General features: G+C 42.1%; 1 protein-coding gene across 2 annotated transcripts in view; it reads right to left on the reverse strand.

Moving 5' to 3' along the window:
• The window catches only part of DNAJC11 (DnaJ heat shock protein family (Hsp40) member C11), a 77,842-nt gene that overhangs the window by 3,814 nt on the left and 49,267 nt on the right, over window positions 1–24,761 (reverse strand). For both annotated transcript variants that reach the window (XM_072608737.1, XM_072608736.1), the window contains exons 5-11: window positions 6,936–7,064; window positions 5,043–5,165; window positions 4,235–4,308; window positions 2,678–2,867; window positions 1,509–1,594; window positions 1,092–1,208; window positions 112–267 (exon numbers count right to left, since the gene is read on the reverse strand). In XM_072608737.1, coding sequence (XP_072464838.1) covers window positions 112–267; window positions 1,092–1,208; window positions 1,509–1,594; window positions 2,678–2,867; window positions 4,235–4,308; window positions 5,043–5,165; window positions 6,936–7,064 — 875 coding nt within the window. The remainder of the gene's footprint in view (window positions 1–111; window positions 268–1,091; window positions 1,209–1,508; window positions 1,595–2,677; window positions 2,868–4,234; window positions 4,309–5,042; window positions 5,166–6,935; window positions 7,065–24,761) is intronic.

The following is a 24,761-nucleotide window of genomic DNA, read 5'->3' on the forward strand; positions in this document are numbered from 1 at the left end:
ACATAAGCCACAGGAGTAAAGAGTCAGCCTCCCTGTCAGACCCTCTGGAAGACAGTGTGTGACCAGGGCTTGTCAAGACAGTATCATGCCCATCACTGAGGACAAACTCACTTCTCTTTCTGAGCCCTGAGGTATGGTTTGATGACTAGTCGGTGCATAGCAAAGTAGACAACCAGAGGTCCCACGGTGGCATAGAAGACAGCACTGGGAAGGAGCTGATCCGTCAAGTGAATAGGGAAGAAGTAAGTCTGGCTGGCTCTGTTCAGCCTACAAAACAAGAAGGGAAAGGCTCAGTTTCCCAGGAAGGGGTCTGGATCAGTAGTATAACTCAGTCACACAGGGTAAGTTTGCTTTGGGGTCAAACGCTTCTTTGAGCAACCCTCCATCAAGCTTCCTGCTCCACAAAGGTGGGAACTTGTGTTGGAGATATGATAGTCGTAAGGATGTCATGGGATAGCAAGAACCACAGCAGCCAGGCTTGGAGTGTGGGGTATGGATTCTGTTCTAGCAAACAGAAATTCAATTCAACTGGGGTGATTCACAAAAGCTTTAATCTTGGTTTGCCAAGAGCTGAAGGTAGACAAGGAGCTGAGCTCACTTTTGGAACTCTGGTGCCACCTGCTGGACGAACTTGAGTTTGGCGATCGGCGTCCTGAGATGGGGGGAGTTGGAATGGATGGACAATTGGCTAAAGATAATTTATCTGAAAGATTTCTGCAGTGTATGAACAACGTCAAAGTGAGACAGCAGAAAAATGCTGTTTACCCACCGATAACGCCACGTGGTACAACTAGTTTTAGGCATGAGAAAGGTCCTGGCAGAGCTGTTCTGTGGATGTGCAGCCAGTCTGAATGGGCTGCAGCCTCAGGCTGTGGAAGTTCAGCAGGAGAAATGGTCAGGGTCCAGCACCTGCCTGCCTTTGTGGATCTAAGATGTGACCCCAACAACTGGAAGCCACAGTTGCTTGTCTCCTTGGAATTATAAGAAAGGGATCAAAGCTCTCATTTAGTTCCCCACCCACCAAAGGCCCGACCATGGGGCTTGCTCCCAAATGGGTGAGATGTCCAGCCACTGCCCAGGATTTAACTTACTTGATTTTGAGAGAGACACCCTGTGGGACTCCAATGCTGACAGTAGCTCCTAAAATACTGTGTCTGGAAATCTTCCTCTCTGCTCCATATTCTACCACTGTACCAAAGAAACCTGCCCTAGAAGGACCAAATCAGAGAGGGTTAAGACCAGGAGAGATGTTTCAGTGTTCTCTTTATTCATTATGAGTGGGTGGGTGAAGAGACAATGACTGACCTTCCCTCTCAATGACATTTCCCTCCCAACCATAGGTATGATTATAACGGACATTTTCCCACTTCATTTAACCAGCAGAGCCAACTGCAGCTGGCACCATCGGACAAGTCATGTAATAACTGCCCCCTAACCTGATCAGAAAATATTTTGCTAAACCAGCATGCTTGTTTGCTGGAAGCAATGATGACCTGACCAGGACTTACTTGAGAGAACCCTTCACACGCGTCTGATCATCATCTTGAAATTTATATTGATAGCTGATTGATACAAAGGAGTGGGGGATTCCAAGCTTTGAAAAGAGAGGGTGGAAAAGGACATGGGTTAAGACATATAGACTGTTCCTCAGCAAAACCAGATGTATGGCATCATCTCATAAAACTCTGCTCCTCAAGGCACTCTGTGTTCTAACCAAACTGGACCACTGTCCACACACTTGTGCTCCAGACCTTTGCTCACACTGACCCATGCCTAAACAGTTTTCCCTTCCCCTCTTTTCCCCCTGAATATCTATGGATCAAACCTAACTCATACATCACCTCCTGCAGGAAGCCAACCAACCCTGACAAATGGTGATCAATGACCTTTCCTAGTAGATATCTTAGAGACTTTGAACCTTCCTCCCACCCCCGTAACACAAGCTCTGGCCTATCTTTGTGGGCCTCTGCACTCAATAGGCAGTTCAAAATAGGCTGAATCCAAGTGTTCTGGGGTCCCCAGGATATCAAAGCTGTGACAGCTGCCAGCACTAATGCACTGAAGATAAAAACTCTAGCAATGCACTCTAGGAAAATGAAGTCTGGACATGGAGATAGGAGACCTGGTTTAAATCCCAGCTCCAACACCTACAAGTTATGTGACCACGGGCAAGTTACCTTCCTTCTCCAAGTCTTAGCTTCCTCATCTGTAACATGGAGCTAACACTTCTGCCCCACTTCTCGCTGGGCTGTTGTGTGGAGAGCATTACATAGTCATCACTAGCCATCCTGTTAGTCTGCGAATGGTGAGCACCCTGAGCTGCTCTGGGCCCCTCAGTAATGTGTCTCCAGTCTGGCTTGCACCCCCAACTCTGGGCCACTCTGCAAACCATGAACAGGGGCTCTTCCAGGACATTAAACAGCATTCCAGGAGGAGGGAATATTATTCCATTCACCATTAGAAACCTAGTGATGACCTCACAGCCTCCCAACAAGGTATTCTAGGACAGTGTGACTTCAGCTGGTCAGACAGGACCTGCCCATTAGCTGCCAGGCTTAACAAGGGAAACAAAGGACAAGAAAGAGAACAGTGACCAGGGCTTCACACAGAAGCCTGGGACGAGGTGGCCCTCAGTTACTTTGTTCCCTGTACAGCAAGCCCTCCCCCTGCAGCTTACCTGAAAGGCCATGGTGAAGTGGCTGGTCTTCGTGTCCCGGACAATGCTTGTGTTCATGGCTGACTGGATGCCCCATCGCCACTGTAAATAGCCCATGGTGTTCTTATCCAGGTTCCTTGCCAACACAGTGGTCAGGCCGGGCCGGATTCCCCGGGAGGAAAACTGCAGAGCACAATTGGTCGTGATAAAGCTGGAGAAGAAGTGACAGGAGATCAGCTACAGCAGCTCTCACCCACCCTCTCTTCCCAGTGATTCCAGAACTGACCAGCCCTTCGTTCATCACAGGCCCCCAGGGGTGGATGGTGGAGGCAATGCCTGCAGGGTGGATTCTTAAGTCAATAGTCCTTCCGGTCCGCAGAGACACAACCCAGACTCTAGGCCTGCTGGGTGCTGCCTCAGCTACACTGATCGCACATTGACAAGGGGCACCCATTCACGTGGCATACATCACTCCAATTTCCAATATGAATCCCCCAATCAAGTCTAATTTCTTTTGGCATTTCTTTGCAAGTTAGATTCCAAAGGAGGAAACCTGTGCCACCTTCTGGCTACAGAGGGGTATTTCATGCCATTAAAACAGGCACACAAAGCTTGTAAACTTCTCTCTTTTTCTCTCTCCCCCTTCCTCCATCTCTTTCTCTGCATGCCTCTTCCTGTTTTTCTGGGTCTCCTATCTCTCTTTTCTTTCTCCTTCTTCCCTTTCTCTCCCCCTCTCCCCTTTCTTTTTCTCTGTCCCTTCCTCTTTCCTTCTCTCTCCTCAACCCTCCAAGCTTTGAAAATCTCCCGTTTGAAAAAAGAAGTAAGAATACTACATTTGAGGAATTTTTTTTGGAATAAACAAAAATGACACATCCATACCTGAAAGACAACCCATGACAGTTTTCCTCTGTTATTTCTGTACAAAGTACAGGTATTTTGTATTGTTTTCTACCTTGTTCTTCAAACTGAGTTTGCCTTCAAAATAGGGAAAACTTATGACCTCACACCTGTGGTTCTGGAGGTGATAATTGTGACAAAGGGTGAGAACAAAGAAGGGGGACATGGTAGGCAGTTCAGAGGATCAGAGAGAGACTGTAAAGCTGGAAGGGACCTTAGAGGGTTAGTCTGCCTTCCTTTTACTGATGAAAAAAGTGGTTGGGGTTGGGGGGGAAGCAGCTTACTGATTATCTAGGGGGGCCTAGGGAGTATTCCAAGTGAGGTCTTCTGATTCCAAGACCATTATCACTTTTTCTATGGCTTAATGCTGTCTCTCTATTAAGGCCTTGGTATAAATATATCTGACAATTAAGCATGGCTAGAAAAACCACAAAGTTCCCCTACTATGGAACAAATCTTTTCTTAAGCCAAAAAAAATAGAGAACCACATTCTCCTGGTTAACAGAATCATTTCAAATGAAACGCAGGGCCCTGATTCACTGCAATCAATTCAATTCAATAAATGTCTATTGCAAACACTACGTGCCTGGCACCTCGAGAGGCAATAGGAATAAGAACTAGTAATCAATTCTAAATCTACAAAGAGCCACAAAACAGACAATTGCATTATATTAAATTTACCATCTTGGTGTAAGGTTACGAAACAGCTTGAGGCCAAATAAAGGGCCTTGAAGGTCTCCAGCTCCAAATTCAAACTGTTTAAGCAGAAAGGAAGAAAAGTCAGAGATGTTTTCATCTTACAGCTGCTATTAAGGTTTCATACAGACAAACCCGCCCTTCCCCCTGCCAGGGGCTTCAACCCTCACAGCCATCAGACACTCCCTCTCTCTGCCTGAGGTTCTTTTCCAGGGACTCAATGAAGAAGGCAGGCTTTGAGGCCTGAGGAAGAACAAGCCAAGACAAGGGTAGCCTCCCTTCTGAGGCAGAGAAGCTGCTGCCTGCCCAGACTCTCCAGGGCTCCCCAGGCCTGTGCCTTTTTGTTTTGTCTGTCCTCCGTGGCTGTCTGCAGAGCCCACGGGGGCAGGAGGTGCTTCTCACTATGGTTAGCAGGAAGGACTGGGTAGATTTCATGAGGAAAAAAAGATCAATGTCGAGGTATTTGCTTAAAAAGATATGCATTATTACACGGCTCAGTTTCTGACGGCTAGTTTTGTTTTTAAACTGTGATCTTGGTATTGTCTTAGGGTGGTGGAGAAAATTCCTCTAGAATTAAGAAATTAGTTCGACATAGCCAGTAGGCCTGAGCTGTACGTGTAGTCTTTGCCTGGAGCTTACAATCTGCTATATGCCCTCAAACAGCTATCCTCAGACCATCTGGGGGTTAACTTTTACTGCATAAAACAATCTGTACCAAAAAGAACCTGGGCAATGCCCAGCAAACAAGTCTGTGATGGGCAGAAAGAAAGCGTGGCCAATGAACTGCTCTTACCTCTCCCCATCCCTTTGCAGAGGTCACTCGCCGGAGGGCAAAGTTAATGGACCCTCCTCCATTCCCATTCTGGGTGGAGAGGCTTCCAGAGAGGATGGCTGTGTCTGTTGCTGTCAAGGGTGCCTGGGAAACAACATTTGCTGGATGAACCAAGGCTATAAGCAGTTCCAATTACAGCAGCCTAACGAATATGTCAAGTACACAATGAAATCTGCAGACAAACCCCGGATCAGCAGCATATGGCACTGTGCGATCACTTAAACTGCCTTCTTCTCTTCTCAGGTATAGCTCTTGGCTAACTGGACTGCCTGGGACCACTGAGTTAACATGTTCTGAGTACCTTTTATAGTCCAACTTCACCAGACCATGGGAAGCCTACAGGAAGAATTGGGCTCTTAACTGTGCTAAACTGCAGTGACATTGTCATTTTACTGCCCTGGGGGTACTATCTATGATGCCCCCGGACTGTCCTGACTACCCAGCATCTGGCCTCCCCAAGGGCTTCTGGATGGCTCTAGGAGGACCATAAGCTTCCTAGAATCAGTACCAGGGTATCCTGGGGAGCTGTGCCTGATGGCCCGCTGTCTTCTGGATGGACCACCTGCAGAACGGTGATTCCACTTGTTTTTAGTCTAGCTCCATGATTTTGCTGGGGTATCTCTTACACTACAGTAGCTCAGCAGCTCATGTTCGCCGGACAGTTTGGAGAGATGCCTGGGGCACCAAGAGGGGTTCAGTGACTTGTCGATTACACAGCCAACATGGATGGGAAGTAAGACTTGAACCCTGATCTTTCTGATTCACAGGCCAGGCCTCTATCCACTATCCACTGTCTCTTCACCTAGCCAAATTAGAGTCCAGAAGACTGAATTATAGTGACCTCAGGAGTGTCAGTGTAGAGAGAAACAGAAGGGACTGGTGATATTCAAGGGACAACAGACTGCATTTTAAAATCACCTCTCATGGTCACATATGGCATCTGGGGATCCACTGTGGACTCGGACTTGTAGAGTGAGAAGTAATGGGGCACAAAGTACCTGGACTGAAGCCCTGGTCCCATCACTCCCACCTGTGTGATAGGATCAGTCACCCAGCCCCTCTGGTCTCACTCTCTGCCCTGGCAAAGGAGGGCCTTTACAGCTCTCAAACTGACCATCATTAGGACCATGCCCAGCCACTGACCACAACCAGAGATACATGACCAAGCAGTCCCAAGGCCTTCTGCTATTTTATTTAGCATACGTTTGTACTGGCTTATCATGAATAAACAAGGCATTCTATCTCAGAAGAATGGGATTCATTCCTGTCTTTGAATCCTGGGTGCCCATAGCAGGTCTTTGTTGAAGGATTTAGTGCAAATATTTGTACCTATTAAAATGTCTAAAATACCATCACAAACAAGGTTCAGCTGTAACCAGAGGGTTTTTGTTTTTTATACATTTTAAATACTTAATATGTAATATCTAAATATTTAAGCATAACTATATAAGTACATAATACAGTAGATAGAGCACTGGGCCTGGAGTCAGGAATATTCATCTTCATGGATTCAAATCTGGCCTCAGACACCTACTAGCTGTATGACCTTAGGCAAATCTCTTAATTTCTGTCTGTCTTAGTTTCCTCCAGTTAAAATGGGGATAATAATAGTATATACTTTGCAGGGCTATTGTGAGGATCAAATGAGAAAAAACTTTTATAAAAAGCACTCAGCACAGTGCTTGACACATGGTAGGTATTAACATAACATATCAGCTATCATCCTCCATCATTATTAAGAGAAGGTTGATAAGTACAGCTCTTTCTTTCTAAACAAAGATGAGACAATCCCCTCTTCCAGCTGCTCAGTGCCAGGGCCTTCCTTGCACTAGCCCAGGTGATGCTCAACTTTACCTCAATGGACTGGGAAATGTGCATTTTGTTAATTTCAATCCGAGGAAAGCCACGCCCAGGACCGTCATCATAATCCTCGTCGTAGCGATCAAAGAGGTCAGTGGCATCTACTCCAATGCTGATAGTACCCTGGAGACAGGAAAGGCAAATGGTGAGATCAAATGAACATGCCTTGTGTGCACAGCCAAGAAACAGCAGCTCTCTTAGCACCCCACAACAGCCCACAATTACTCCAGGAGTCAAAGGGCAGTGCTCCACCCTGTCCCCCCCAGCTTCTGGGGGTCACAGTCCAAGAAGAGGAGACCGCTAGCTATCAGGAATCATAGACATTAAAACTGAAATGAGGAAAGGAAGAAAAACTGATCTGGAGCTAGTGGTTCTCAGCAAGGACTGACTTCTTAGCTGTGGGATACCCTGGGCCTCACTTTCCTCATCTGTAGAATGGGAGCTTTGGCCCAGATGACTCTCATGTCCCTTTCTACTCTAGATCCAGGAGCCTAGGACCAAATACCTTGTTTCACAGAAGGAGAATACATCACACTTTGAGCTTGAAGGTCTTCACAGAGGGTTTTCTTCACAACAATCTTAAGTCTTATCATCTCCATCTCAAAGATGAGGAAGCTAAGGCTCAGAACAGTGAAGAGACTTTGCCCACACCAGGGTCAGCATCAGAGACTAACTCAAAGCCAGGGCTAACTGCAAGGCCCTGGTTCTTTCCACTCCAATAAGTGAGCTTATTTTAAAAATAAAATTAAAATTTCATTCTGTTTTCAGGTCCACATTTCCATATCCCTCATTGAGAAAGCAATAAAAACAAAACTCATTACAAACAGGTATAATTATTGTAATATATATAGATATCTACATAATTTTTTTAGAAGTTAAAACAAATTCCTGAACCAGCTTTTGTCCAAAAGAAAAAAAAAACACCCATGTCTCAATGTGCCCTCTGAGCCCATCATATCTCCTACCCCTAGAAGTGGGTGACACATTTTATTTCAAGTTCTCTGGAATCGTGGATGCTTCTTGTGGGTGATCAAAGTTCCCAAGATTTCCAAAATTCACTATTCTAATTTCAAAAATAATACAACTGCCCAAAGAAAAAAACACTCTAATAGATGCAATCTGAATTTTGGCAGGGTTGGGTGAGTGAGTAATTTAGGGAAACAGACACCAGGGGTTTAAGTAGACCGTTCCTGTATGCAGATCACAAAAACACAAAATAAACAAGCAGGATGGCTTCAGAAAAATCTGGGAAAACTCCGAAGAACTAATGCTAAGTGAAGATAGCAGAATCGGAAGACCACTGTGCACAGTAACATCTATATTGTAAGGATGATCAACTGTGAAAGATTTGACTGCTATGATCAAAGCAGTGATCCAAAACAATTCCAAAGGATCCATAATGAAAAATGTTATCCATCTTCAGAGACAGTAGAGTTTGAATATAGATTAAAACATTTTTAAATATTTTATTTAGCAACATGACTAATATGACTAATATGTTTTGCATGACTTCACACATATAATCAAAATGAAATTGCTTGCCTTCTCAGGGAAAGGGGAGGGATGGAAGAGAAGGAGTGAATTTGAAACTCAAAATAAAAAAAATTGTTAGAAATTTTTTTTACATGAAATTGAAAAACATTTAATTAAATAAAAATGATTATACAAACAAAATACTACTAATCCCCCACATATTATAAACTTGTTCAAATTTTTTTCTAGTCTACTTTTTGCTGTCATGAATGTTTGTTCTTGTGCTAGATTACGCATAATTTCTATCTTTACATGGCTGGTCCAGCCTGATGGGGAAGACAAGTAACCCCATTGGCTCTTTTTCACTGGCCTATTTGTTATTCCCTGTACACACATTTGCTATTCCCTGGACACACATGCCTCTGTGTCTTTGTCATCCATGTGTGGGATGTGCTACCCCTACACTCCTACCTCTCAGAATCTCTAGCTATCAGCAAGGCTCAACTCCAATACCACCTTCTAACTGAGGCCTTTTTTGCTCTACCCAGTTCTTAGTTACTCTTCAAATCACTTTGCATTTATTTTACATGTCTCTATCTACACATGGATATAGCATTCATATATTGTGCATTTCCTTATCAACTTTGGAATTGAATGTGACATGGGAGACAATGGCACAAGATGCCCAATGTGGTGTGCCCACATCAAAGGAAGTGCTATGCTCTATGAACAAAGCAGAACTGCAGTAGCTCAAAAGAAATGTGAGATGCGCAAATTTAGAGTCATCTCCCCTCCAAATGTTCACATGGACTTATTTGTGTCCAACCTTGTGTCCAAAGGTAGAGCCTTCCAACATCATACTGGTCTGATCAGCCAGTCGGACATACTGTAACTTGACACGAATATAGTGATGTCATTTGGTCATTCCTCATCAATGTACATGATATTGTCTCCCCCAAGAGAGAAGGGACAGTTTCATTTTTGCCTTTGAGGCGGCTAGGGGGCGCCACGGTGCACACAGCACTGGGGTCAGGCATTTACTTAGCTGCACAACCTTGAGCAGGGCTTCTGTCAACCTCAGTTTCCTCAACTGTAAAATGGGGATCATCACAGCAACTACCTCCCAGGGTTGTTGTGAGGATCAAATGGCTATCTAAAAAGCACTTATTACAGATCCTGGAACACAGTAGGTGCTATGTCCCTCCAGCATACTGCCTGGCATACAGTGGGTGCACAAGAAAGGCCTGTTGAATGAACTGTCTACTCCTTCTTTTGTCTTCTCAGTTTGGAACTGAAGAAGAAGCATAGTCACGAAGTGAAGTTTTCATGTAATTTTGGCCCAAATGGTTTGATTTTACTTTATGGGGTAAATGGTTTAGGAGACAAAAATAAACTGAAGGACTCAGCATTAAATTGGGCTTCATTTTCTTTTCCACACGTCAGAGGCATCAGCCTTTAAACTGTGTTCAAGACAAAGATTTACACCAACCTTGCAGTGACCACCACCCAAGTCACCAGAAGGCCCACTGGCTTTCAAGACTTTAATACCATTTCAAGTCTCCCTCCTAAAACCAAGGCCAAAATAACAGAAAACCCCCACAGTGGTGCCAGTGGCTCCAGAGACTGCAGTGCTCTGACCCTGCTCCAGATCTATGGAAAATGAGTGAAACTGAAACACTGGGGGAAATTTTAAATTAAGGCGAGTTAGACTCAAGTGCCAAGTATGCTGAAATTCAAATAAATCTACTTAAGAAAATGACAAATCAAGTGACTGAATATACAAGAAAATTTCTTTTAATGATCCAGGGAGCATCTGATATCTGTTGGCTATTTCCCTTCATCCAGTCCAAGGAAATCACTTTTCCTGTGAACAGATCACGGTGACAGAACTAGAAGACTTTTGACCTCAGAGGCAGCGAGGTGGTACAGTGGGCAGAGCATTGGGCCTGGAATCAGGAGCATCTGATTTCACATTCTACCTCACATTTACTAGCTGTGTGACCCTCAGCAAGTTCCTTCACATCTGGCTGTCTCAGTTTCCTTAACTGTAAAATGGGGATTTTTAAAGCATTTCTTTTCAGGGTTGTTGTGAGGATCAAACAAGATAATAATGATAAAGTGCCTAGCACAGTGTATGGCATGCAGTAAGTGCTTAATAAATGCTCACTCCCTCCCCCCCCCCCCCCCCCCCAAGAAGGTTTTCATTATTGCTGTAACTCACTTTCTACCTTTAAGATAATGTGTGGCCAAAAGTTTAGTAGGAAGTATCAGATCCAAGTTCTGATGAGATCAGAAGCATGAGACAAGAAGTTTTATACACAAAAACTGGACTCAAAGCTGGTATTTACCCTCTGGATCCCACTTGCTTCCACAGCTTTTAATCTGACTGATATTCAGGCTCAATTCCTGCTATTATGAAAGCCTTATGCTAGTCTTTTCTGAAATGTCTCAGAAATAATTTTTCAAGCTGAAAGCGTTTGTAAGACAAGCATTTTTCTCTGTTCAAATACTATGGTCCACTGGCAAGTTTGGCAAGCCCAAAGCAGGAAGGATGCAAGGCATCGGTTAACTTCTCCTGACACTGTCCCACCTGCAATCATCCTTGCTGACACCCTTGGTTTTGCCAACTGGTATGCAATCATGGTAATATTGAGAACAGGTACTCCTTTTTTCATACCCACACAATTAATTCATTCCATTCCAATAAAACTGTGAGGCCTCCCTGTGGCTATAGGGGTGGGGGTAGGAGGAAGCAATCCTGAGGTCTCAAAGGACAGTACAGCTCAAGCTCTGGACAGTCATAATAAGAACGGACTGTCTGCCGTCTGAGGACTGGCCTAGTTAACTCTGGAGAGTCTAGTCTACCACTCTGGCTTTAGAGTGAGATAAAAACAGTTCCTAAATTCCAGGGGGTCTGCAGTGTGCTTCAGCAGGACTGGGCATCCAAACAGTAGTAGTGGAATGAAACTACTGAAAAGCTACCTATAGGAAAAGTAATTTTAAAAATTGATGCCTTTGGCTTTACATCTAATTCATTTCCTAATATGTGCTTTACCCATGCCCTCTTGTAACGAGTATTAAAAATACACTCCAAACCCAAGACATCACAACTGACTCCCGCTCTGACCACATCTGGCAGCCTCTGCGCAGCACCAAGCAAACCTACCTCTGCCAAGAAAGAATAACGGTCCAAAAAGCACTCTCCTTCCTTCTCCTGGGCCAGTCCGGGTTATTCTGACAGAAGCACAGGGATGCTTCTGCTTACTCTGTTCTACAACAATTCAACGAAGTCTTCTGGAGCTTTTCACATAAGTGCCACGACTTCTTTAGTTTTTCCTCCACCCTCCAAACCTAGAGTGCTCTCTCTAATTCTGCAAAGATAGGGAAGGGGGACATTCTCTCCCCAGCTGGGGAGGTGATAGGTTTGGCTGAGCCACTCTAGGGATGGCTCCTTGGCTGGAGGGAGAGGAGAGGGGTGTTCACAATGCCAACGAAAAACATACCTTGTATGGGGTAAGCCCTCATATGTTGACCTTACAAACTGCTTTTAACGAGTGTACCTTGTCTCTGGATTACTCTTAAGTCTATTTTGTGTTCCACTTCTTTCTTGAGTCATCAAAAAAAATCATTACATAAAAGAGATGTTCTTTGGCCTATACTTTATCCTCCCCTATATCCCATAGGAGATGTTAAGCAGGACGTTCAATGAAGGAAAAAGGCAGTTATCAAGAACTTGCCTATTCTATTCTTTGGTCACTTTTTCACTTAATGATTAAAGCAAAAGAAAACTGAAGATAAAAATTTTTGTTCTTTCCATGGTCATTTTAAAATAAAATTATCTTTAGTCGAGAAAAAGCATGATTTGGAGTTCAGAGAAAGGGCAGATAGGACCCAACAGTCTAAAATTCTGTAAGGAAAATCACTTTGAGAGGGGCAGAATGCTCTCAAGCATGACATTCTGAAATCACCAAGAGAAACAATAAAAAAAGACTTAAAATACATGTTAGGATCAAGAGGAAGATCACAAAAGGCATAAAACTGTGGCTTGGAGTAGACAGGACAAACATAGCAGAAGGAAAGCAGAAGACTCAAGTCTTGTTTTGTGTCTGTTTTCTTTGCCCAAAAAAGGATCTTTAGCTTGGAAATGAGCTGAGGAAGCTCAGGAGGAACACAACAACTTTTCCATTTGAAGAGCCATCATTTGGAGGAGACACTGGACTCTCTCTGCTTGGTGCCAGAAGGCAGAGCCGGGAACAGTGGCCTCTTTGTAAAGAGGCCAAGCTGGGCTGGACATGGGGAGAAACTTCCTACCAAGGACAGCTCCCCTAATGTAGAAGGCAGCCTCCAGAGGTGATAGGTTCTGTCAATGGAGGTCTTCAGACAGAGAACAACTTGTTGGGTATGTAACTGTCATGATTCCTTTTGGGTAGGGGTTGGACCAGATGGACACCAAGGAATGGAGAAAGAGCACCTGGCTGCCCTTGGTAAAATTTAGTCAGTAATAAGAAGGTTCTTAAATAGCAGGCAGGTATGACTGCTGAACTACTTACTATCTATCACTTCTGAAAAAGTGTAGAGAAGGGGGAAATGGCTTCAACACCAAAGATGGGAAAAATGGCCTAATTTCAAAACAGTGGAGGATATCTTCACATTAAAAATCTCTGTGTATGTATGTGTGGAAACACACACACACACACACACACACACACACACACACACACACACACACTCTCTATGTATTTCCAACATGGCCAATAAGGGAATTTGGCTTGACTATACATGTTCATAATAGCGGTTTTATTTTTCTTGCTTTCTCAAATGGGGGTAGGAGAGAGAAAATGCAGATCTGAAAATAAAATAAAATTTAATGAAAAAACTGAAGGCTCACTGATCCTAACTTCAATTTCTGGTAAAATTCCACAGAATGTTATTAAAGGGATGGCCTTTAGAAAGTGAAGTGGTGACTACTAAGAGCCAACATCAATGGGCTATCCTTTCAATATACTCTTTGGCTTACTATATGCCAAGCACTGTGCTAGGTGCTAGGACACAAAGAAAGCAGTCCCTGACAATAAGGAGAGATAATAAGGGGTGGGGGAGAGGAAGGCAATACAAATTGATGGGGGGGGATGGGGACTGACCAAGATATACTTCATGTAGAAGCTGGGACATAAGCTGAAAGCTGAAGGATACTAAGGATTCTAAGAGACAAAGGTGAAGAGGGCAGGCATCAAAGGAATAGTGCAAAGGCATGGGAATGGGAGATGGAATGCTGTATATGAGAAACAGTAAGAAGGCCAATTTGGCCAGACTGTAGAGTGTGTGAAGAGTAATGCATACTTGAAAGGTTGACTGGAGCCATATTGTGAAGAAAAAGTGATAAACAGAAATATTTAACATGACTTCACCAAAACCAAGTCATGGCAGACCTCATTTCTCTTGATAGGGATAGTAGGGGAATTCCAAAACCAAAATATACTTGGATTTCAGTAAAGTATCTGACAGTCCCTCATGCTATCTTTGTGCAAGAGATGGAAAAATTTGGATGAAACGATAAGGTGGATTTGAAACTGAAACTCAGCAGTGACCATTAAGAATCAGCATTTATTAAGCATCTTCTAGTCACTTAGGGATACAAATACTGAAACCAAAGCAGTCCCTGATATAAGGAAGGGTTTGTTCTAAATGATTGTGTTCAAAGAGCAGTGACCAGAAATGATGTCAGTGTGAAGGGGGGAAAGGTCCTCTCAGGGAGTGCTTCAGGACTCTGTCTTTGTATGTATCAATGACTTAAATGAAAGCCCAGACAGGATGCTTCCGAATCTGTAGATGTGACAGAATTGGAGGATGGGGCAGGGATAGCTAATGTATAACACGGTCACGAACCAAAGATACTGAAACGATGAATCAAAACCAATCAGATGAAATGCTTTAAAAATGTATTTTTATTGATATTTTTATTTGCATAAATTTCTCCCTTATAACATTATAACAAAGAATTAAGGAAGAAAAAAGAGGAACTAAGGAAAATAATTTAGCAAAACTGACAAGTAGAAAAAAACATATCTACTGTTTCACATTTCTGCAAAGGAGTGGAGAGTAGCAGGGTTGTCTTCACTCAGTAGGGATTAATGTCAAGTGTAATACTCCTGTAATATTCAGCTTAAAAAAATCAGATGAGAAGGTATAGGATGGGGAGGTGGGGTCTGACCTAGACAGCAGTTCCTAAGGAGAACTCTAAAAAGTCTCAGAGCCCGGAAAATTTGATGAGTCAGTGGGTAAGATGGTAGCCAAAAATAAAAGCAGCTGAGGCAACCTGAGTTTGCCCGGAGGGGCAAAACATCCTGAAGGAAGGGGCACCTGCTTGGACTATCCCACTGACAATTGGGGGAATGTACAGCAAGGGGACCTCAAATGGCAAGAGGACCAGAGATTAGGCCATAGGAAAATAGTGAAGGAAGTAGAAAATATCAGCTTGAAGAAGAAAAGGATTAGGCATGACATAATAGATGTCTCCAAGTAATTAAATTCAACTAAAACAAACATTTATTAAGTGTATACTACATGTAAGGTACTACAATGACAAAAAAGGTCTTTGCCCTGGACTTTATATTCTACTATGGAGAATGAGGCATTAGGGGAAACAAGATTTAAAGAAGATGGGGAGTAATGGGGGAAAAGGGAAGTCAGATGAAGACCACACTATCATCAATGAGGCCCTTAAGCTGAGCCGGAAAGAAAGGTAGGGAGCCAGAATGGTGGGCAGCAATGCAGAGGGTGTTATGTCAGGCATTTGGATAGGTAGAAAAAAACCAGGCAAGCACAGTATGATGGAAGGCAAGGGAAGATAAATCATTCCAAAGTGGCAAAAGCTCTAAGAAAAATCCAGAATGATGAGGAACAAGGAAACATTCACTGGATTTAGCAATTTTTTAAGGACTACAGAGTCCTAGATGTTTGCAGGCATCTGGGAAAGAGTCAGTAGCTAAGAACAGGAATAAGAGGGAGACACTTTCCTGATGAAACAGGTAGTAATGGGATCAAGGACAAAAACAGAGGGGCTAGTCCTGGTAAGGAGAAAAGCCACTTCAGTCTCCAGGCCTGGAGCAAGCAGTATGATCCTTGAAGTAGAAAGGGCAAGAGCTGGTACTCAAGATAAATGATGAGTAAGAAATCACCAGGCCTGGATGAACCACATCCTAAGGATCTAAACTAAAGAGCAGACATATGTGTTTGTTGATTGCTGAAATGGTATGTTTACTGAGCCTCTGACTGATCTCTGAAAGATCTGGAAAAAGGCAAATGTCCTCATTTTCAAAAAAGAAAACTGATTTCACTCTGCAAGCTACAGGCCAGTAAGCTTGACTTTGATTCTCGCAGAAATTCTAGTGACATCTTCCCAGAAAGCCATCCCATATAACATAAGACATTTTTTTTTAAAGAAAAAGAGGAAAAAAATATGAATAAAGCCAACTAAAAGATAAAGAAAATCTGACAATATATGTAACGTTTCACAGATGTGGAACCACCACCTCCTCAGAGGTTTTGAGGCATGCAGTATGAGAGAGTATGAGACAGAGTGTGTGTGTGTGATGATGATGATGATGATGGAACTCACTACAAATAGCCATGATTTTCTCAGTAAAGCATAGGAGGCAAGGTCATTCTCTGAGAGGTAATGGGGTTGGGTTGGTATCAGTGCTTCAAGAAAAGAGACAGTTTGGAAGTCACTGTGGTCTGAGTGATAAAGAATCAAAATGAGATTAATAAGACAACAGACGTGCAGCAGTAAGGGCACAGTTGAAATTAGAAAACACGAATGCTGTAAGCTACTCTACCCAGGTCCGTGACTTCCCTCAGCATTGTCCAGGAACTCAGAAGATGAGAAGGCAGATCTGGGGTTGAGGACTAGAAGGGTATAAATGGTAGAACAAGATAAAAGGCATTCAAAGGTGGAGGGGTAATGGCTCAACTGGTGAACTAGAGAGTGAAAACTGTGGAGAGAAAAAAGAGGACAAGCCATGGGATGGGATTGTAAGGCAGGTCAAGCCAGAGCTTGGAGGCCACCAGTGTAGAAGAGGTAAAAGAGGGAAGGAGAAGGAAGAGAAATGGGGACAGGAAGAAGGCAGCAGAATAGGAAGACTGTGGTCAGAGGGGACTCTGAGACCCAAAGTTCTTGAATGCAGAGGGAAGAACCAGGAGCAGTTCAGGAAAGCTGTTGATTTAGGTTTGATATAAAGAACAGCTTCTTTATAATCAGTTGTTCAAGAGTGGAATGAGATGCTTCAGGAAGTGCTGAGTTTGCCCTCACTGGGGTTTTTCAATCAGAATAGCTGACCACCTATCAGGTATGTTATAGAAAGCATTCCTATTCAGATATGGGTAAGACTACACAGCAACATCCCCAACTCACATTTACATGGTGCCTGAAGGTTTCTAAGGGCTTTCTCCAAACAACAACACCATAAGAAGGATAAACATTATTTTCTCATTTTTATAAAGTGAGGAAACTCAAGTTTAGACCTAAGAAGTGACCTGTTTAAAGTCACATGTCTAACAAACATATGATTCAGGTATCTCTATGAGGTCCTTCCTAACCCTGAGATTCTATTATGTTTATGAAATAGGTTTACAAACCACAGGGAAAGAGGAATGCTATTTGCTGCTGATTATTTCCTTGTTAATCTAGCAGTTTGGAAATTCTCCACTGTGCATTTGGAGATAATGAGCCTTCAAGATCAGCACAAAATAATTTTCTCTACCAAGAAGAGCTCCCAGTTAAGCCACTATTACTACACAATCATCTCAAAAGGTCTATTTCATTTAAAGGTAGAATAAAAGTTTTTAAAATTAATAGATTTCTTTTTCTCTCAAAGTCTCACATAGGATATTTCTGTTATCACTTAAAGTCTCTAGATTAATCTACAACCAGGCCCTAGAGACCCTGAAAGATAACTCCCTCCTGGTCAGAAGTCTCAGGTCCTCCTAAATACTAGAAACTTTTTACTTCAAAGAACTTAAGTCCAAAGCATGTAAGCTCTGGTGGTTAGTCAGGCACTAACTTTTCGATTAGCTCTGCAGGAATCCTCTACTTGAGACTTTCCATTTCATTCAAGCTGTAGGAATCAGTTGAATTATACTTAGACTCCCTGCTGGTGAAAATCTGAAAGACTTGGAAAATACCTCTCGTGATGAGAGTGGGGTGTAGGGGCACATTTTCTACGAAGTCACAAGAGATAAGGGCTCTTTCCCTTCTTCAGGTCCCAAGAGGATGAATTCATGTAGCTATATTGATTGTGTCCAAAGAATATGAGTTATGTTTTAAAACATGTCACCTTCTATTACTTGGCAACCTTTCATGTTGCTGATTTCTTGATTCCAGAGTTGTATGGCCCACAACTACTTTCTGGTGAGTAGAGAGGGAAAGACTTAAAAGTGACATAGCCTGGTGAAGCCACCAATTAACTCACTACTCTTACAGTGAGCATACTGCAAGATACACTAAAATAAAAAACCAAGAGAAAGAATGAAAAATCCCATTTTTCAGCTAAAAGATCTCAGAAGTCATCTAACTCTCACTGTACCTGAACAGTTATACCTTCTATAAAATCCTGACAAGAGACTATTCATTTTTCATTGGAAGATTTCCAGTTATAGAGAACCCAGAATCTCCCTAGGCAGCACATTCCTGTTTTAGAAAGCTGTTAGGGTTTTCCCCCCTTACTTTAAGCTGAAATCTGCCTCAGCAATTTCTAGCCATTGTTCCTAGTTCTGCTCTCTGGGGCCAAGCAGAACAAATCTTCCATTTGTGTGCCATTAAGACACTTGAATAAAGCCATTATATTCTTCCTAAATCTTCTTGTATCTCAGTTAAACATCCCCAGTTCCTTCAAATGATTATCATACAGGTTAGTCTCTAGTCCTCTCATCAGGTTGGTCACTGACAAGTCCCACAGGTTGAACTAGATGGTCTTCAAGGTTCCTGAGATCCTGTGACTTGCCTGTGGATGCACTTGGCAAAGTGGGAGCCAAGAATGGAATACATTATTCCATATATGTTCTGAGCCAGACAGGCAGACAACAGCAGGACTGTAATCTTCCTCACTCTAGCCTTCTTGTTTCTGTCAAAGCAGCTTAAGATGGGATCACGTTATCTTCTTTGGCTGCCTTTCCTAAAGGAAGACTACTTGGACAGCTGAGTGGAGGATGTCTCTAGGATGGGGAGAGACTTGAGGCAGGGAGATCAAGCAGAAGGCTATTGCAGTAGTCCAGGTGAGAAGTGATGAGAGCCTAAACCAGGCTGGTGGGCAAGTGAAAGAAGGGAACATATCTGAGAGATGCTGAAGGCAGAAATGACTGGATATGTGGGACGAATAAGAGTGAAGAGCTGAGGATGACATTGAGGTTGTGATCCGAGTGACTGGAGGAATGGTGATAATTGAAAACAGGGAAATTTGAAAGAGGGGAAGATTTGGGGAAGAAAAATAATGAATTGTTTTGAACATGTTGGACATAGCTGGACAGTTACTAGACTGATAGACTTGGGGATATTATACACTTCACCTAGATCTTAGCAAAGCCATTTGAAAAAGTCTGTCCTGCTATTTTTGTGGAAAAACAAAGAGATATGAATTATACAATAGTACTATTGGGTGGATTCAAAATGTTGCCATTTATCAGTCTGAGTTTATCTTAGAAGGTCTCTAAGACCCGTAGGAACTTGTGTTTGGCCCTGTGATGCTCAAAAGTTTTTATCAAAGACTTGAATAAAGTATAGAAAGCATGCCTACCAAATCTCCAGATGACCCAAAGTGGAGCGGGACAGGTAACACTCTGGAGATGAAGATCAATGGGCTAGAACAATGAGCTCCAGGGAAGAAGTAATTAAATAAGGAAAAATTTAAACACCTATACTTGGATTTAAAAAGTCAACTCCCCAAGAACAAGATGGGAAGGAGGAATTAGACAGTGATTCATCTGAAAATGATCTAATGTACAAAAAGATTCTGATGCACAATAAGCTAAATGAATCAGCACTGCGATATGGCAGTATCGAGAGGACTAGTGGTCTGGACTGTAGAGGTGAGAGGGCTGCTGTCCCTACTTTGCTGGAGCTACATCTGGACTCTATGTTTGGTTTGAGGCACCACAATTTGGGAAGCACACTGAGAAGCTACAGGCCAACCTGGTCCAAGTTCCCAGGTTGGCCCGAGTAGGGTATGGTTCCTTTAATGCTGATAGTAAATACTAACAATAACCACTGTATTTCTCTTGCCTCTTCATGTTGGCTTTATTTACACTGTTGTTTTTCCTTCTCTGCACTAATTAAGGTACATTTCGCTTGTTGTCAATAATCTCCTTGGTGAGATAGTGCCATTAGAGCCAAGATGGTGGAGTAAAGGCAGGGACTTAGCTAAGCTCTCCCCCAAACCTCTCCAAATACCTGTAAAAAATGACTTTAAACAAACTCTGGAGCAGCAGAACCCATAAAAAGATGGAGCGAAACAAATTTGCAGCCCAAGACAACCTGAGGTCGACAGGAAAGGTCTGTTGCACCAGGCTGAGAGAGGAGTGCTGTCCAGCACAGGTCACGTTGGCACAGAACAGGCTCCAGTAAACCTGGAGCAGGCCTCTGGGGACTGAATCACTGGCAGGTGTGGCTGTTTCCAGACTTCTCAATCCACAAATGTCAAAGACAACTTAGTAGGTCAGTAGGAAAGTTCTGTTGGACCTACGTGAGCGAGGAGTGCAGTCCAGCTCTGGCCCCAGCAAACCAGGAGTAGGCCTTGGGAGTGACTGACTCAGCAGTGATGATGGTGGCAGCTGTGGTTGCTTCTGGAGCTCTCATCCCAGAGATGGTAAGGGGATAGAACAATTGGTCAGAAGGAGATTATAGAGGTCCTTTTGCTTTGCCCATATATGGATCTGGGTCGCAGTCCTGGGGCAAGGAGGTGCACTGGACCTTGTGGCAGCAGTGGAGAGGGAACCCTCCTCACAGTTCCAAAGCAGAAAAGATTGCTTGTGGTCATTCACAGACTAGAGCACAGGCCAGGAGAGGGGTAAACAACACCTTTCCTTAAATCATAATACTTTGGAAGAACTGAAAAATTACAGTTCCTTGGAAATATCTCTGAAAATAGCTGCACACAAACTCTGAAATTGAAGAGTACACCCTCCACAATGGAAGCAGAGCTCTACCTTAACAAAGAGTTAAAAAGTCAGGTAATAAGCTAGGAAAATGAGCAATGGAAAAAAACCTCTCAAAATTATAGAAACTGACTTTGGTGACAAGGAAGATCAAAACACACTCAGAAGAAGACAACAAAGTCAAGTCTCCTACATCAAAAGCCTCTAAGAAAAATATGAATTGGTGTAAGACCATGGAAGAGTTCAAAAAGGATTGTGAAAATCAAGTAAGAGAAATAGAGGGAAGAGAAAATTGGGTAGAGAAATGAGAGTGATGCAAGAAAATCGTGAAAAACAAGTCAACAGTTTGGTAAAGGAGATCCCAAAAAAATACAAAAGAAAATAACACCTTAAAAAATAGGCTAGACCAAATGGCAAAAGACGTTCAACAAGTCAAAGAGGAGAAGAAAGCCTTAAAAAGCAGAACTGGTCAAATGGAAAAGGAACTCCAAAAGCTCACTGAAGAAAATAATTCCTTAAAGATTAGAATGGAGCAAATGGAAGCTAATGACTCTACTAGAAATCCAGTCATTATAAAACAAAACCAAAAGAATGAAAAAATAGAAGACAATGTAAAACATCTCACTGGAAAAACAACTGACCTTGAAAATAGATCCAGGAGAGATAATCAGATAATTTTAAAATTACTGGACTGCTTGAAAGCCATGATAAAAAAAAAAATCATCTTTCAAGAAATTATCAAGGAAAACTACCCTGATATTCTAGAACCAGAAGGGAAAACAGGAATTGAAAAAAATGTACCAATCACTTCCTAAAAGAGATCCCAAAATGAAAACTGCCAGGAATATTATAGTCAAATTCTAGAGTTCCCAGGTTAAGGAGAAAATATTGCAAGCAGACAGAAACAGTTCAAGTATTATGGAATCACAATCAGGATAACACAAGATTTAATAGCTTCTACATTAAGGAATTGGAGGGCTTAGAATATGATACTACAGAGGGCAAAGGAGCTAGGATTAAAACCAAGAATCATCTACCCAGCAAAACTGAGTGTAATCCGTGAGGGGAAAAAACTGACATTCAATGAGGTAGAGGAATTTAATGCATTCGTGAGAAAAGACCAGAGCTAAATAGAGAGATAACGCCATTAGTGGAATCTCTGGTTCAATTTAGTAACTTTTAAAATATACTTTCAAGCTGTTTTCCAGGATGGGTGAATCAATTCACAGCTGTAGCAGCAATGAATTAGTACAATTAATGAATTTTGTCATCTTTTACCATCTTTGCTAATTGATGTGGTTGAAGTAGACACCCTTGGGCTGTTTCAATATGTATTTCCGTTTATTAGTGATCTTAAACAAATTTTCATGTTGTTATTAATAGTTTATATTTCTTCTTTTGAAAACTGTTGCTCTCCTATGACCACTTATCTACAAGTGTAGAATGGCTGTCCAGAGAGCTATGTCAATTCTGACTTTGTCAAGTCTGACTTTGAATGTCAGATTTTTATCACAAGTAGTTAATCAAAAGATTTTCCCCAATATCTTTGTTCTGGTATAGATGCTTTGATTTTCATGTGAGATCAGATGAGATAATATGAGCAAATCACTTCACAAACCTTAAATTACCACATAAATGTAGCACAAATGTTAGCAATGATCATGAAAAAACTTTTAATTTTATGTTATTGAGATAATCCCTTTTGATCTTTTTCAGGGTCTGACCATCAATTTTTTTTCTACTCATATTTGTGCAAGGTATAATCTTTTATCCTCTAATTTAAAAAAATATTGTGACTTTTTGCATCTATAGGTTTATCCATTTGGAATTTACTGTGGTATCAATTAATGAATCAACAATCACTGATAACCAAACACTACCCTGCTGCATGTTTGTTTTTCCAGTCCTGCTTACTAGTTCCTTCCACTGATGGTCTTCTCTATTTTTTTTTCTTTCAATATCAAGGTAATCTTTATTGAGAAAGTCCAGAGGATGGATACTCCTGGCCAGAATTAGGCTCTGATCCTCTTCAGGAGGAGAGAGCACTGAGTACAGAAGCAAGAAGGTTTTTAAGTATTGAGCTTAGCATGGTTCCTCCCTTCAGACATTGGATTGGTCCTACTTCTTCCTTGTTACAAACTTCCTTCTCCTGTCCCATGTTCCCTCTTTGCTATATGTAAGCATGTTACCCACCCCCATCATACTTCCCATGTTCAAAAATGAGGGTAATCTCTGCCCTTAAGGTGTGTCAGTTAATATTAATGAAGCTCATTAAGCATGCGAAGTTGCATTTTGACCAAGTTACCCCTGACCAATTTGAGCCAGATCAGTCAGTATCTTTTATTTATTTATTAATTTAACTTTTAACATTCATTTTCACAAAATTCTGGGTTCCAAATTTTCTCCCCTTTTGTCCCCTCCCCCACCCCAAAACACCGAGCATTCTAATTGCCCCTATCACCAATCTGCTCTCTCTGCCCTTGTCTCCATCTTCTCTTTTGTCCTGTAGGGCTAAATAACTTTCTATACCCCTTTACCTGTATTTCTTATTTCCTAGTAGCAAGAACAGTACTTGACAGTTGTTCCTAAAACTTTGAGTTCCAACTTCTCTTCCTCCCTCCCTCCCCATCCCTTCCCTTTGGAAGGCAAGCAATTCAATATAGGCCAAATCTGTGTAGTTTTTTAAATTACTTCCATAATAGTCATGTTGTATAAGACTAACTATATTTCCCTCCATCCTATCCTGTCCCCCATTACTTCTATTCTCTCTTTTGATCCTGTCCCTCCCCATGAGTATTGACCTCAAAGTGCTCCCTCTTCCCCATGCCCTCCCTTCCATCATCCCCCCCACCCTGCTTATCCCCTTATCCCCCACTTTCCTGTATTGTAAGATAGGTTTTCATACCAAAATGAGTGTGCATTTTATTTCTTCCTTAAGTGGAATGTGATGAGAGTAAACCTCATGTTTTTCTCTCACCTCCCCTCTTTTTCCCTCCACTAAAGTCTTTTGCTTGCCTCTTATATGAGAGATAATTTGCCCCATTCCATTTCTCCCTTTCTCCTCCCAATATATTTCTCTCTCACTGCTTGATTTCATTTTTTTAAGATATGATCCCATCCTCTTCAATTCACTCTGTGCACTCTGTCTCTATGTGTATGCGCGTGTGCATGCGCATGTGCATGTGCATGTGCGTGTGTGTGTAATCCTACCCAGTACCCAGATACTGAAAAGTTTCAAGAGTTACAAATATCTTTCCATGTAGGAATGTAAACAGTTCAACTTTAGTAAGTCCCTTATGACTTCTCTTTGCTATTTACCTTTTCATGCTTCTCTTCATTCTTGTGTTTGAAAGTCAAATTTTCTTTTCAGCTCTGGTCTTTTCATCAAGAATGCTTGAAAGTCCTCTCTTTCATTGAAAGACCAATTTTTCCCCTGAAGTATTATACTCAGTTTTGTTGGGTAGGTGATTCTTGCTTTTAGTCCTAGTTCCTTTGACTTCTGGAATATGATATTCCACACCCTTCGATCCCTTAATGTAGAAGCTGCTAGATCTTGTGTTATCCTGATTGTATTTCCACAATACTTGAATTGTTTCTTTCTAGCTGCCCGCAATATTTTCTCCTTGACCAGGGAACTCTGGAATTTGGCCACAATGTTCCCAGGAGTTTCTCTTTTTGGATCTCTTTCAGGCGGTGATCGGTGGATTCCTTGAATACATATTTTGCCCTCTGGTTCTAAAATCTCAGGGCAGTTTTCCTTGATAATTTCATGAAAGATGATGCCTAGGCTCTTTTTTTGACCATGGCTTTCAGGTAGTACCATAATTTTTAAATTGTCTCTCCTGGATCTATTTTCCAGGTCAGTTGTTTTTCCAATGAAATATTTCACATTATCTTCCATTTTTTCATTCTTTTGGTTTTGTTTTGTGATTTCTTGGTTTCTCATAAAGTCATTAGCCTCCATCTGTTCCATTCTAATTTTGAAAGAACTATTTTCTTCAGTGAGCTTTTGAACCTCCTTTTCCATTTGGCTAATTCTGCTTTTGAAAGCATTCTTCTCCTCATTGGCTTTTTGAACCTCTTTTGCCAATTGAGTTAGCCTATTTTTCAAGGTGTTATTTTCTTCAGCATTTTTTTGGGTCTCCTTTAGCAGGGTGTGGACCTGCTTTTCATGCTTTTCTTTCATCTCTCTCATTTCTC

This window comes from Notamacropus eugenii, chromosome 5 (genome assembly GCF_028372415.1).
Source record: "Notamacropus eugenii isolate mMacEug1 chromosome 5, mMacEug1.pri_v2, whole genome shotgun sequence".
NCBI classification, from domain to species: Eukaryota; Metazoa; Chordata; class Mammalia; order Diprotodontia; family Macropodidae; genus Notamacropus; species Notamacropus eugenii.